Source organism: Festucalex cinctus, chromosome 16 (assembly GCF_051991245.1).
Source record: "Festucalex cinctus isolate MCC-2025b chromosome 16, RoL_Fcin_1.0, whole genome shotgun sequence".
Taxonomy (NCBI): domain Eukaryota; kingdom Metazoa; phylum Chordata; class Actinopteri; order Syngnathiformes; family Syngnathidae; genus Festucalex; species Festucalex cinctus.
Window position 1 is genome coordinate 15,436,833 of NC_135426.1, and position 15,092 is coordinate 15,451,924.

Below are 15,092 nucleotides of genomic sequence, written 5' to 3' on the forward strand. Positions count from 1 at the left end.
TGAAATTACAGTTCAACTCAAATTACCTTTATTTGATAAATGTTAGACTTTTATGTTCAAATGCAAAAGCAGATGTCTATTTTCTGTGTGAATTGAAAAAGAGCTATGTAATTTTTGGTTGTGGTTTAAAACTGCGTTCAAATAAGAAGCAACTAGGACTGTGGTTCTTAACCTGGGTTCGATCAAACCCCAGGGGCTCCGTGAGTCAGTCTCAATTGGTGATGATATGCCCCACTTGGCCATCATTAGCTACAGGTGAAGGTGGCTGTTGTGATGGTACATTGTCTGGTTGCTTTATTATTGTAATCCCTTCATACTAACTATGTCAAGCAAAAAAAAAAAAAAAAAGACGAATATGTGCAATATGAATTTACATGTATAACGGAACGTATGGTGTTCCACATAGTGCAATTCTGCGGCCTCTGCTGTTTTCATTGTATCTGCTGCCCTGGGTTCCATTTTAAGGAAACAGCTGTGGTTATTTTAAAGTGCTCTTATTGTAGAATGAAGTGGAATGGTGAGACTCAGGAACACTAGCTTATTGCAAAAAATAAAAAATAGACAACGCCATGAAAAATCATGCAAATTTTTCACGTAGCCTACTGCAACTTTAACACTGAAATGGGAAACTTCGTGAGTAAAAAAATAATAACGTGAATGTACTGCAAATGCTGTACAGTATTCCATTTTTTTCTGAATATTGAAGATGAGGCGGCTGATTTTGTTGAAGTTCAGTCGTTGTTTGGGGGGCTGCTCAGCACCAGGTGGCGCCAGTGCGCCGTCTTGTGGTACAGTTTGGCACCGAGACGCGTCCACGTTGTTCCCACTATCTCCACCCGGTCGCCCCCCGCCTCCCTCGCACACTCCCTCGCTCAGCACACAGTACACACCTATCCATCTTCCTTCAGTCTCCTGCTCCATCTCCAGGCCAAAAGCATGGCCAAAGCAGCGCTCCCCTCCTCCGCGCGCCTCTGCGTCTTGCTCTTAACCGTCACCGCGGTGACCGCGATGATGGGACCGGCGCGGTGTGACCGCGGGCGCGTCGGGGACCACCGAGGGCCGGACGTGGGACGCGGAGGACGCGCGGAAGGTTCCCCGGCGGATGGAGGTGAGGACGCGGCCGGCACCGAGGGCTCGGAGAGCTCCCCTCGCCTCAGGAGAGCGCTGTCCCGGGAAAAACAAATGTCCCTTCAAAGCAGCTCGTTCGTGCTTAAAGGAGATGCAACGCACAACCAGGCGATGGTCCACTGGACAGGGGAGAACAGCAGCGTAAGTAGCCGAAGCATCCACACCCTCTTTGTGCCACCCAGTCCCACCATCCACATGATGGGAGACAAGTTATTGTTCTCACCGGGGGAGACTGTGACGCACCGTGCGTGTCTTCTTTACGCATGCAGGTGCGCCACCTGGTTGCATTGAGCACCTCATTTGGTTATTTATTGTTGTTTGGCTTCCTTTGTGGAACCGACTCCACCGCTCACCACAAAAGGCGTTGTGGCTAGAGCATTATGTTGCAGGTTTGTTTAAACAGAAGCTGTATTCATTGGTTCCATCTAGGCCAGAAGGTGTGAACAATGCGATGCTTCCAATTTGTGCCAGTGTTGTTTATTGGTGGCCAAACTTTCAGAAAGAATTCAAGGGTACGTGGGCCACACTTTGACTTTAATTTATTTGACAAGTCATCATTTTAATTATATAGCGTATGAGTTACCTCAAGGCAGTTTGAGCAGATATTGAGCAAGGCATTGTGGAAGACAACCAACTGAATTTCACAGTGGGGTTCAGTCCTCACATGAGCAACCCCTTGCCTATGTCAATAAGGGAAAGATGAGAGAACAATGGGCACAACAGCAGTAAAAACAATCCATCACATGTAAAGGAATGTGAAGCAATTCTGCATTTTTTGCATATAATATCAAAAAATTAAAACCAAAAGTCACAGATTTTAGGGTAGCCATTAGCACCGTATCCCACAAAAATAGGCCCACCCCTTTGCTGAGCAGCAGCAGAGAGGCCCAGCTCCACTTTCAGAACCAGAACAAGAGCAATCTTTAGTAAACTGACCTTGATGTTGAGCAAACAGTAACTCAAGTGTCTTTCTTTGTTGTATATCCAATTCTGATGAAGATAAATTTTGTTGCTATTTTAGTGATGTGCAATTGGTGAAAAACGACGAAGTGAGAGAGGAGAACGAATTTCTTCTTTTTCAGTCAGTGTAGAATTTTTTTTTTTTTAAATGGCTTCAACGGCCGAGAAGAGTCCAGTTGCCTCCATTAGGGCTTCTATTTTGACATTTACGGGCTTTGTAAACAAGAGCGGTCTTTGTGGTGGATGTTGCATGTTGGAGACATCGCTGGTTGTCACAGCCTTTGTGTGGCTGGGACACTGCACGCAGCTGCAGAAAAGTCATTTGCTGTGCACATTAATATAATTAACATTGTTGTAAAATTATGAGGACTGTTGGAAATCTCTGAATTATTTGATGTGCCAGTGAACTCCTGGTTTCTGCTATAGTGGGTGAACTTTGTAGTACAGTAGCGGTCAATGTATACAGTCAATGTTGACAATGTCTTGGTGGGCAGGGCTTGCTTTTTGATGGCAAAACTGCTGACCATCCAAGAGCTGGGTGACAAATTGGTGCTCGGCATGAATAACATGAACAAAAAATTTGCTACAGTATCACTGTATTGAAATTACAGCTCTAAACATGTAGTTTTTGAATGTTCAGGTCACTGTGACTCTCATTGAATATGCTCCAGAGGTACATTACACACTAAATTCTATAGACTCTATCGAGTCAATAGCTTTTATATATATATATAAATGATCTTTAACTTCATTTGTCGAAGAGTGACCGGTGGGGCTCTCGTAAATGTGATGTTGTAATTGGTGTTATTCCAAATTAGCATTGTTTGGCCTCAGTGAAGTTACTCGTCATTGATACAATCTTGGAACAGCCTTTCGACTTGGATGCTTTTACTGTTTCAAGACTGTCAATCTGTCTAGTGGTTTCTAAATGATGCCTAGTATTTTAAGAGCAATACAATCCATCCAATAGCCTCATCCATCGACTTGATGAAGTTCCTTTTCACCATCTTTTCCTCTTAGCCAGCTGCAGGCATTTTATGATTATGCTGGACAAGGCGCTCAGTTTGATTCCTCCTCAATCAAAGGTTCATCCCAGCCCAATAACACGGAGAAATAGTGCCATTTAATTTCTCCAGGGCTGACATTTATGAGTAGAGCCCTTGATAGATGGCCGGGGCCTGAAGACGCGTTGTTTGCCTTCAAATGCTGAGCGGCAGACATCCCAGAGGAGCCAAGCGGATGCACCTGGGCCTATGAAGTGAAGACCACCAAATCACAGGTGGTGATTCACGTGAGGAGTAGCACCGTGATATAATTCCAAGATGAATGGTGGCGTAATTGCCACTTGGATCCTGCTGCGCGTCCTCTCTTGCTACGATTGGACATTTTGAATGAGCTCTTTTCCCCGTAGCTCAGCAGCTTCCAAAGCAAAGTCAGCTCCCCCGTTTTAGAAGCAGTTTCTCAAGGAACGCCGAAAAAGAAACCACAGACGTCGAATAGGGATAAAAGTTCACCGTTCACGTCGTCAGCTTTTTATGAATGCAATATTGATGAGGTCAAAGCAGCGGCAGTCTAATAATACACACGCGGGTTCCCTTTTTATTACTCCGCTGACTATCTGAGATATTTTTGTTGATACTTTTCATATTGAGCAGCTTCCTTGTAAATGTACCGGGGATCAATTTTAATATATTTACTCCCGGCTCAACAGTTTCCCTTGCGAGCCAGCCCAGGGCATCAGCACGAAGAAATAAAGATTAAAAAGAGGAAATGTGCTGACTTGCTTGCATAATAACGCCACTTTGACACACTGGAGCATGCAAAACCACGGCAGTTTAATAGGCTTCCTGTGTTTGTGCGACTGTGGACAGACCATTCTCTCCCCAGCCGTAAACTAGTCACCTCTCGGTACAAATAATATTAAAAACCCCAAATAAATGGAATTAAATGCCATTAAAACCCACCACAAATTTCACTTGTTTTTAACATACAACAAAATGAACTGTAGTGCAATATCTGTCCATCCATCCATTTTCTAGACGGCTTATTCCTCACAAGGGTCGCGGGAGGTGCTGGAGCCTATCTCAGCTGGCTTTGTGGAGTAGGCAGGGTACACCCTGAACTGGTTGCCAGCCAATTGCAGGGCGCACAGAGACGAACAACACTCACACTCACAAGCACACATAGGGACAATTCAGAGTGCCCAATTAACCTGCCTGCATGTCTTTGGAATGTGGGAGGAGACTGGAGCACCCGGAGAAGACCCACGCAGTCACGGGGAGAACATGCAAACTCAGGAAGGCCGGAGCCTGGACTCGAACCTGAGACATGCTAACTACTCATAAAAAATGATAAGACAGAATGTAAATAAAAACTCTTTTTAAATCTGATGGACAACAACAAAAACTCTTACATCCACATAGCATGTACAAGAAGTAATGCAGCTATGATGTATAGATCTTGTCATTATTTGCATAACCACTAGTGTGTGTGTCTCCATGTCCCTGACTTAATGTGAAAGGCATTTGTTCACGCTTCACATGCTTCACATGCAGAACAGACAGTTCATTTGGCCCCCGGTTGTTCTGTGGCGGGAAATTGTTTGCACATGTGAGCCGAACTTTTCTCATCGTTTATCTCGTCGCCCTTTGTTCGAGACACTCCAGAAGCATCCACACTGTAAATCATCCGCCGTCCTAGCTTCGTTTTCCTCATGTCCTCCTTCCATGTGAATTCCACCCGCTCCCGTGGTTTGTCATCCAGCGCGGTCGTCGCTGGACCTGGCCCGGCACCGCTGAGCATTTGCTAATCGCTCCTGGCTGCCTTACATAAATCATTTTGTCACTGAGGGTTCAGATGACACATTTTGCTGTGTTACTGTCTTGTGTCTGGAGGATATACTGTAAGTGTTATTAATAACAGCAGTGAGTTGAAGCTTCCTGGCCAAGTCGGCCTTCTAGGGACAGAAATTGGAACGGGTAACATTCTAACATGAGACAAAGTGATTATTAGGCCATTTATCTTTACTGACAAATGACTCATAATACTGTAATCATATTTGTAAGGTATACTGCACTTGAAATCCAATCGGAACTAACCTGATTTTGTCAGAAAAAATAGCACTACACAATCTTGTAAAGAATAAACACTTTGTGCATCATGACTTCATGTGCCAATGCCTATTGACTTTGTGTTCTGTCTGGTATGTGCACCTTGGCCATCAGGGGGCAGTGTAATGCAGACATTCATAATAAAGAAGAGTTTCACTACTAAGTGACTCAATAGGTTGCCATTAGTAATTTTTTATGTATACAGTAGTCAGAATGTAGAGCAACAATTTAAAAGGGACAAATTCACTTCAATTCCACTTAATTTTATCGTCGCGCTCACTCATATTTTTTTTATGATTCTGATTATGTTCCAATGAACATATAGGGAAAACGGTTAACCCTTTACATGTACACACATGAACAGAAAGTTATCATGCATCTGGTGACTCCGTTACCGCAGACGTCTTGCTTTGTCTCACAGAAAAGTGATAATACAGCATCAGAGAGGAACAAGGACTACTTTATTATATGATTATATCATTTATTGAATACATTTTTCCAAAATGGGAAAATAAATTTTTACAAGAAATGTTCTTAGGCCCTGTGATTGGCTGGCAACCAGTCCAGGGTGTACCCCGCCTAGTACTGCCCAAAACCAGCTGAGATAGGCTCCAGCACCCCCGCGACCGTTGTGAGGAATAAGCGGTCAAGAAAATGGATGGATGGATGTTCTTATGCCGGACAATGGCTGATAACTTGAAAAAGTTATAAATTGTGCTAGTTAATTGTGGTGAAGTTAGAGTAGCACTGTGGTTTGCTGATCCCCTGTAATTGTGGCTTCCGGGAAGTTGCTATGATGCTGTAATTGCTTAATTAATTGATTACAAGGCATTCAGTGTGTCGCATACAATGTCGGGAGACTTTCATGGAGATATAATTAGTGGAATGCCGCCATGTTTTTGGTGTTTTTCAGCTCATATTCTCACCATTCAATTGTCCAAATTCAAACAGAATCAAATTTGAATCAAAATGTCAGCCCCCAGTGTGCATATACCTACAGTATATCAATTAAAGTTCTACCTGGCATGCTGAACACGAACTAGCCCACTGCCTTTGTCCTCTCTGATGGCAGATTGAAGCCAGAAACAATAGAGTCACTTGTGCCAAGCATAAAAGCGCTTTGGATTACTGTGTCTAACCATGGATAAGATCATCATCCAATGCTTCTTCAAATGGCTTCTATGTTGGCAGATGACAGCGTTTGCTTAGTGGACACTGACTAAAAGGAGCTAAAAGTAGCGACATTGTTTTTTTGTTGTTTTTTTTTTAACCTTACTGTCAATTCTTTAGTTTGTTGCGCAAAAACCCAACAGACGTTTCTTTGCATGTCCTTCCAGTTTTGTCTTGATGAAACAGAGGGCTTTTGTTTTTCTCCCCAACTTCCCCGTTGTGTCCTTCTTCAGCTTCACTGTCATGGCTGAAAGTTCCCGCTCACGTTTCCCTGGAAACCCAGACTTTTATCCCGGTGCGGGTCTTCCAGCAGTGTGGTTGCTGTTCTGGATTCTGGAGTGCATTAATGTTTCTAATGTGAATAATTTAGAAATTATTTTAACACCCGTGGTTAGCTCTAATCGACTCCACGTGAACTCCCGTCAGCTCCCCTCCCCTTAAAATGCCTCAAGGTAACACATTTCCAGATTGCGTCGTGTTCTCCTCCGCACTAAGCCGTTCTCACGTCACACACGCCTCACCTGGCCCGCTCCGCTCGCCGGGGATATGGCTACTCTCTCTTTGCCGCTCAAGCCAATTACTGTAACGACGACAGAAAGGCTTCCGCCCACAAGACGGTGAAATGTATTCCTTGCATCAACTTGACGCAGGATGGACTTAGCAAGTGTTGACGACGGCTGAAGCTTGCCTGTCGTTATTCAGAGGGAAAGAAGAAAAAGAAAAACAAAGTGAGCGGTACATTTCTGAGTCACGTCGATTAGCAATTAGTGCGGCGGCGGGGGTGACTGTGTGGGAGGCTGGAAAAGAGGAAGGAACACATAAAATGAGTTCAGTTTGATACTCAACTAAACTCAACTTCATACTTGTATGGTAAGATGTATAGCATTTATTTTGAGTTAGCAAGTGTGCTCTTTGCCCTCACTCTTGAGACCGTTCAGCACATATTTGGCACACCACAGAGAAGAGTATTGTTAACAACCATGTCAAATTTGAATGGTATCAAAAAGGAGATTTCAAAATTATGAAAAATGAAGCTGTGGGCGTGTCCTCTGAATGCGCTCAAGCCACACCTTGCTAAATTGTCAACTGTCAATGAAAAAAACAGTACTATGACCTGGAAACATGGAGGCCGCTTTATTTAGCATCTTTCTTATACATAACTACATGTTGAAGCCACAAAAATATATCCGCTATTAGTCCCTGGTGGCTGGAATCTATCTCACTGGGTCGTCGCGGCGTGACAACTAGGCGCTCTAAAGTGTCCACACCAGCGCAAAGTGACTTCCCACACATTGGCTGTAAAGTTGGACTCTTGAAAAGAAAAAAAAATCCATGCTCCTCCTAATTATTCTGTCTTTCTCCGAATGACATGCGTACACTCACAGCCAGCAACGAGGCGCTCTAATGAAAAATGCGTATAATACTGTACGTTGTTCTCAGTCTTTACATGTTTACAGCCATTATATTTACTGAATATTTCACGTACCATTAGTAATATCGGAAGGCACAAGTGGACATATCTTTCTGACTTTATTACAATATGAAGGTGATCAGGATTTCTAGATTGTTGCTGCTTCCTTCAGCTCGCTCCGTCTCTCGCCCACTCATCGTCTTTGCGATTGAAAGGAGATGCAGGCAGGTGGGCGCTGATAAACACTCGTGTTGGCCACTCCAATAGGTATACCTGCACGACCGGAGGTGGCAAAAGTACTGTATGGTTTTATTTGATTACTGTTTAACTTATAATAAGAAATATATTATTCTATTGGTGTCGATGTATGGATAGACTAAGGAGGATAAGCTGTATAGAAAATGGATGGATAGTTTCAATACACAAGTCAATTTTTCTCTCTTGTATTAGTGGATAGATGTGGTTAAATTGAAGTAATATATTCCTTTTTTGTTTGTGTTGTTTTTTTTAAGCCCATTTTTTTCAGCAAAGCCCATTTTTTGCAGCAAATCTTGGTATGTCTTCCCACATCTGTCACAATGTCTACCCCGCCGCGCCCCCACAACCCCCAACCATGACCTCATTCTCATTATCACCGCTTCTTAAGTCATCGGTAAGCAGCTCTGAGAGGGAAAGAGTGAGCTGGCTCAATTGTTGGCTTCTAATTGTGCCCCAAGCTGGTGGTGGTTGTGTAAATATTGCAGCTGATCACCTCGCACACCCGGCACAGAGGATTATCTCCATCTTCAAGGTGCCTCAAGTTTGAGCGTAATCTCTATTTCTATCTCGGGAAAGCTTTCCCAGATTTCCCAGCGGCTTTATTTGATGTGAGGCTCTGTCACGCTGGGCCGAGAGCTTCCCTGACAGAAGGTGGAAGCAGGAACATCCCATCATACCCCCAACCGTCTGCTTTGTAAAACCCAGACGCAACGCTACTGGAGAGAGAGAGAAAAAAAAACGCTGTCGGATAAAATGAAGTAAAACCCTGATGGGAATTTCATGAGGGAGGGACACAATTTTGCGGGTCAGATTGGCTCCAATTAGCGTGGCCGGCACCTGCACAACATGGCAGTGTGAGCCACCTCCGAGTTCGTAATTAGGATTTTAATAATGCCAATCTAATGAGAGCCAATACAAGATAATAATAATGCGTCATACCACTTTTTAGAGAAGCCAGAGAGCAGGATTTGCCTTCGTCAAATGTCTGGTAGAAACTTGATCGACGAATTACACAAGCATTTCACCCACCTTTTAACTCACATTTCTATGCTTTGCCTGTTTCACTCTATTGTGCGAGACTTCCTGCTTTTTCAATTCCAGGCTTAATTCAGTGCACAGCCCATCCTTATCTACTTGAAAAATGGAGTTAATATATAAAAGTGGAACCGCAAGTTACAAACTTAATTGGTTCTCTGAGCCCGTTTATAACTTGGAACATATATAAATCAAGGTAATGTTTCCCACTGATATTAATGTGAATACAATTAATCTGTTCTTGCCCCAAAGTTATACTTATTTTATTTATTTTCTTTACCAGTGTGTGGTTAAAAATACGATGTAATCAGTAAAAACACTCTAAGAAATAAAAGTAATTTAAAAAAAATAACTTTAAAACTATGGTTGGTTGTTAACTAAAAATTGGCGAAAGCTTGTTGATATTTTTTGTGTTTTAATTTTAATTCTACATTTCAATAAATAACATACAGAAATAATTTTCGGACTTATTAGGCCACACGTCAGTCACAAATACAACTGCTACAGTATTAAATTTAGAGCTGTCAATGTTATGTTCTGGGGTTGGATCCCAAAACGCAGACACAAATAAGAGTTTTAACACTTTATTCGCATAACATCAAGAGGCGTGGAACGGATTAATAATTAAGCACCAACACACTTCTCTGTTAGACTTATATAGTAAGTGAATGGATCTGATTGGCTGCGGCCAGACATGTGGCTAACAGGACTGACATGGAATTATCTGATTGGCTGTTGACCAGATAAAGAGATTAAAGATTCCTGACATCACATAGCTTCTGACTACACATAGCTTCTGACCAGTTGAAACTAGTTGCTGGCCCCAAACATAACCCTTGTCCCAAACAACACACAGTCATGACAGTCAAGATTAATCGATGAATCGACAAGTAATTGATTATCAAAGTAATCGACAACTATTTTAATAATTGAGCAATCTTTAAAATTGTCCAAATCCTCTGATTTAATCATATCAACAGTAATTGATCACTGATTTCTGAATAGTCCTTCATGAAAGAACACTGGTTATCTTTTGTTTTTAATCAAAGTAAAATCTGTGCAACCATTTGTATTTACATTGGAAAACAATTACCAAACCGCTAACATAGTACAACATCCATCCATCCATCCATCCATCCATCCATGCATCCAGCAGCGGTAACATCAATCCCCCTTATTTTAATTACTATCCGAATATGAAGTATGAAATAAACACCAATCACTGGTTAATAAACACTAATCTGAAGAGAAAAAAAAATGCTTTTGTAATACATTTTAATGCTAAATTAAAATGAATCAGATTAGTCAATTAATCGATTGGATAATCGATAGATTAATCAATTCTTATAAAATATTTGATAGTGACAGCACTAATTAAATTTATGATTGGATGTAAAATAGTAAATATGTTTGTGTGTAACCTGAAGTGATTGTAAAAACGGTCCTTTGTAACTCGATGTTCCTGTACTGTGGAGCACAAACCCAGGGAAGACCGAGCGCATGTGCAGCAGGTTGGCGGCAGCTGCCCGTGCGCGTGTTGCTTCTGGTGTGTTTACAACCTGCTGTGCATGCGTGTGCGCCTTTGACATGAGCATTCCTGCAGGTTACATGTTTGCCACCCGTGCGTTTGCTGCCTTTCCGCTCTCTCGTTTATACTTGAACGAACTTCGGCTCGTATTACATCTGTCGTTTTCACTAAAGATGAATAGTTCAGTCACTGGCAAGCTCCAGTTTCCTCTTCTTTGTGTCATCTGCTTTATCCCTGACAATCGCACCATGTTTTTGTGGTTCGGTTAAAAATGATAATAATAATACATTGCAGTATATTTTATGTGGAGCCTGAAAACGTGATCCAGGGTTGGTTGCAGTTTGTCATTTGGGGGCATTATAGTAAATATTGTACATTGTAAAAAACCTGAGAGTGATGGCTTAAAAAAACAAACAAATCTTCAATATAGCGAGGGAGTCCTTAAGTGCACTTTTACCATTATTTTAGATCCAACTAGTGTGGTAGAAATAAGCGGAAAAATTGAGCGTCAAGTTCAAATCGACTGCTTGAAGGGATGTGAAATGAACGTTTGCCAGGGTTTGCGCTGGATCCTTTCCACCGGGAGGCCAGCTAAAGACATTTAATAAAAGCAAGGCTGTTATTATACGCATGCTTACTGCTCTGGGCTAATTGGTCTTGATTGGTTAAGTGGTCGGTTAGAGTAAAACAAGGCCAAGCTGGGAACTCTTTGTTAGCATGTCTATTATATCCTATAATTATCATCCCGCGGGCCTTTTCAAACATAAGCGCCGGTATGACAATAACTCACTGCCACGACGCCATTTTTAAGGTGTGTTGCTCACCAACACAGTCCAGGTCTAACCTGGAACATCTGGTACAAGAATGGTAAAGCTCATACGAGATCGGAGATTGCTAATCTGATAATAGTCCATGGGCAGACGGACTCTTCAAATACTCCTGTTAATGACCTATTTTTCTTCTTGTGCATACAGTCCAGGAGTACACAGGGCATCAGGCAACCGGTGAGATTAATAATGTCCAGTATTGTCCTGTATTGAGATAAGAATGAGCAGGAGAGTCAGATGCATTTTGTTGGGGGGTTGGATACTTTCGCCATTGTTCTTCAGTGAATAATGAAAAAATAGTTGCAGAATACAATAAAATTGATGCAGGGTATGATTTGCTGTTTAATACATTTAAAGGGAAAACCAACCCCAACCCCCCCCCACCCCCCCCCCCCCCCAAAAAAATAAAAATAAAAATAAAAAATAAAATAAATAACAATTCTAGACATTAATATGTTCTAAGCAGCCCCACTAGTCTACAGTATTCTGATTAATATTGCATTAGTGGAAGATGAGTTACGCAGCAAAATCCAGCAGTTTTTAGCAATATCAGAAGGTGGCCATTTTGCCACTTGCTGTCGAGTGAAAATGACCTCACAGTTGCCCGAGGTAGCAACCAATCACAGCTCAGCTTCAGAAAACGTGAGCTGTGACTGGTCGTTGCCCGAGTCCTGAGTAACTGTGATGTCATCTTCAGTCGACAGCAAGTGGCAAAAATGGCCGCCCCCTGAGATGGATGAAAACGGCTGGATTTTTCTGCATAATTTATATTCCTCAAATGTAATATTAATCAGAATGTCATGTTTAGACTAGTGAGGTCACATATAACATATTATTATTGTCAAAAAATGTTTAAGGTTAACTTCCCCTTTAATTAATTATGTCCAAAACCTATGCAAGGGGTAAAACTACACAAACATCTTTAATATGGTCTCCCTATTCAGTAGATTTTCAAATATTGCAAGTGGGCCTGGAATGTATTCCCTGAACGATAGAAGGAGGTTCACTATCCGTTTGGTTTGTTTGGCCTTGGCACTTTACTGAGTGACTTTTTTGTTCAGCCTTTTTTTTCTTTTTTTTTTTTTCTTCTTGCTTTCATTCCAAGTCGGACTTTGTATAGTTGGAAGTGTATCGATCCGTAGCTGGCCAAGCGCTGTTGAGTCACTCTGCAGAAAAGACTTCAAAATCAGGAGTTAGTGAATCCTCTGTGACATTTTCCCAGAAAATTGCACAATGTGTCTGTTCTATTGCGATGCATCACTGTTTTGCGACATTTTCAGAGTGGGCATGAACACTATGCCGGATCACTGAATCGCAGTAAAGATTAGGTTTGGATGAAGGCATGATGAAAAAGAGCGCTTATGTTAACTAACCCAGTTGTCCTTCAACTTAAAAATACACGACGAAAGCGTAATATTGTTTAAAAAACAATTTGATTTTGAATATTATCGTAAGACGCAGTAACATTGCACAGTCTACATGTTAAATTCAGTGATTCTTTTGTGTACCACTAGAGGGAGTCTGCACCCTTTGAGAATCACTGAATTAGGCCATCCGTTATAATGAACTTAAAGTATAGGTTGGATATTGCTAGAAAGGACAATGATTGTCGCGTAACCTTTGACGCGACAACCTAGGCCACTTTGTGTCAGAAGTGGCTCTGATCCGTGTTTTACCGAAACGAGTTTAAAAGTGCATCATTTCTTTCCCGATGGTCTGTCATGTAGTGCAGTCGCAGTCTAATCGAAGCAAGCTCAGAAAAATGTCTTGTATTTATTTTATCCTTGGCTGCGTTTCAATTCTTCCACTGAGTGCAATCCGCTGACAGGGGGGCGGGTGGAGTGTGTGAACCCGGCAAACATGAAAGTGACACCCCCACCCCCGCCGCCGCCACCCTCCTCATGCATGTCAACAGAGAAATTGTTTAGCTGAAAGTGGAATACGGCGCCAGTCAAGTGTGACAAATCTGCGAGTGATGAAAGAGAGCTGCAGTATGAATATGCTAATAGAAATTAGCTTCTGGGGCGATGCTAAATATACTGTATGTTGTGCACAATTGCGTCTCTTCAGTGTTGGGCGGGGTTGTACAGTAAAATGTGGTATTAAAGGCTTAATGATAAAACTAATGAGCATCTTCGACTGTTTGATTAAGATCTCTGCATGGTTGTATGGGTTCAGGTGTGCTGGCTAGAAATATGGTGCTGTAATTAATTTACATTGGCGGAGGGCCGCCTCGTGAGATCGGCCCTCAATTTTCCTTCATGGGAATGTTCTAAGGATTCATTGTCAGGAAGAATAAGTTCCTGTAATGCCACTATTTATTGATTTATTTTTTAACGCAATGACATCCACGTCAAAATTTTGCAGTAAAATAATGTATATATTTGTGGAGACTGGGGTCAAGTTGTGTTGTATAATTTAAAAATGTGCAGAATTTCACAAGTTACTTCATATTAAAGATGAGATAGCGCTTAATATGAGAAGAAAGCTGCACCATCTTACAAATGCAATTATGCCACCTAGTGGCAGAAAAAAAATAGATGGACCAACGTAGCATGACCATTATTATCGGCGGATTTCTTTATTATCTGGTTTATCTGTATGACGTCAAATTGGCCGATAATTATCAGCCACCGATATTTTCATGCATCATATATATGTAAATATATATGTGTGTATATATATATATGTGTGTATATATATATATATATATATATATATATATATATATATATATATATATATATATATATATATATATACACAAAACCATGTTGCAGATAAAGATGTTTAGAATTTGGGTGCACGCAAGCTCAAGGTCATGTTGTGTCGACGATACGTCCTCGAGACACAGCATGCTTGAGGCCTTCCCTTGAGTCTCTTCTTTTGTGTGCATGTGTGCGTGCGTGCGTGTGTGTAAGTGTGACTGCTGCACACCTTACCGACGCTGGCAGGGAGCCGGCTCTTTGTAGCCCTTCCACAAAAAAAACTGCCTTTAGGCACTCGGCATTCATACGCGTTTTTTTTGTTGTTGTTGTTGTTGTTTTTTGGTGTTTGTTTTGTTTCAGTTCCATTCTCCGGAATTTATAAAAATCTTGTTATAAATGGCTTGGAATTGAAGACTAAGAGATATTTTTTTGGCCTTAAGTACTGCTTTAAACACACTGGTGGGATATGGACATGCCTTTTTTTTTAAGGATAAATAGATTGTGGCGCAATTCATACAGTTCCTCCCTCGTCTTGTCGGACTTGTAAGTTCTGATCTCCCTCCAACACGTTGCTGCTGCTCTGCATCAGGGCAGGCCGCCAGCAAACACTTTCCTCTTCCCTGCCATATTTATTCCGCACTCCCAGTAGAATAATACGGCTAATTAAGTGCCCTGATTGTCTTTGTGCCGCACAATGCAACGCCTGCGTGTAAAAAGCGAATCCTTGGGTGTTCATCTCGACGCGCGCTGCCAAAATCGTTTTCGGCGCCAGGCGGTGACTTTCCCTCTCCGGGGCAGGTGGCAGCGCTCCAAATCCAGCCAGCCTGCAGGATGCAGCACATCCATGGTGTACACTAGCGAGGAGGCCAGCTCATGCTGTCTGGAACCACACTCGCAAGCTTTTGCCCAGGGAAAAGTCCGAAACATTACAGTAACAATAACATTCATAATAACAAT

At 41.9% G+C, this 15,092-nt stretch overlaps 2 protein-coding genes across 4 annotated transcripts in view; both read left to right on the forward strand.

The window, feature by feature from the left end:
- Positions 1 to 15,092, forward strand: part of tada2b (transcriptional adaptor 2B) — a 52,460-nt gene that overhangs the window by 7,587 nt on the left and 29,781 nt on the right. The gene's annotated exons all lie outside the window — the stretch shown is intronic.
- sorcs2 (sortilin-related VPS10 domain containing receptor 2) overlaps positions 877 to 15,092 on the forward strand; it is a 75,916-nt gene continuing 61,700 nt past the window's right edge. For both annotated transcript variants that reach the window (XM_077499084.1, XM_077499083.1), the window contains exon 1: positions 877 to 1,269. In XM_077499084.1, the coding sequence (XP_077355210.1) occupies positions 937 to 1,269 (333 nt within the window). In that variant the 5' untranslated portion in view covers positions 877 to 936. The remainder of the gene's footprint in view (positions 1,270 to 15,092) is intronic.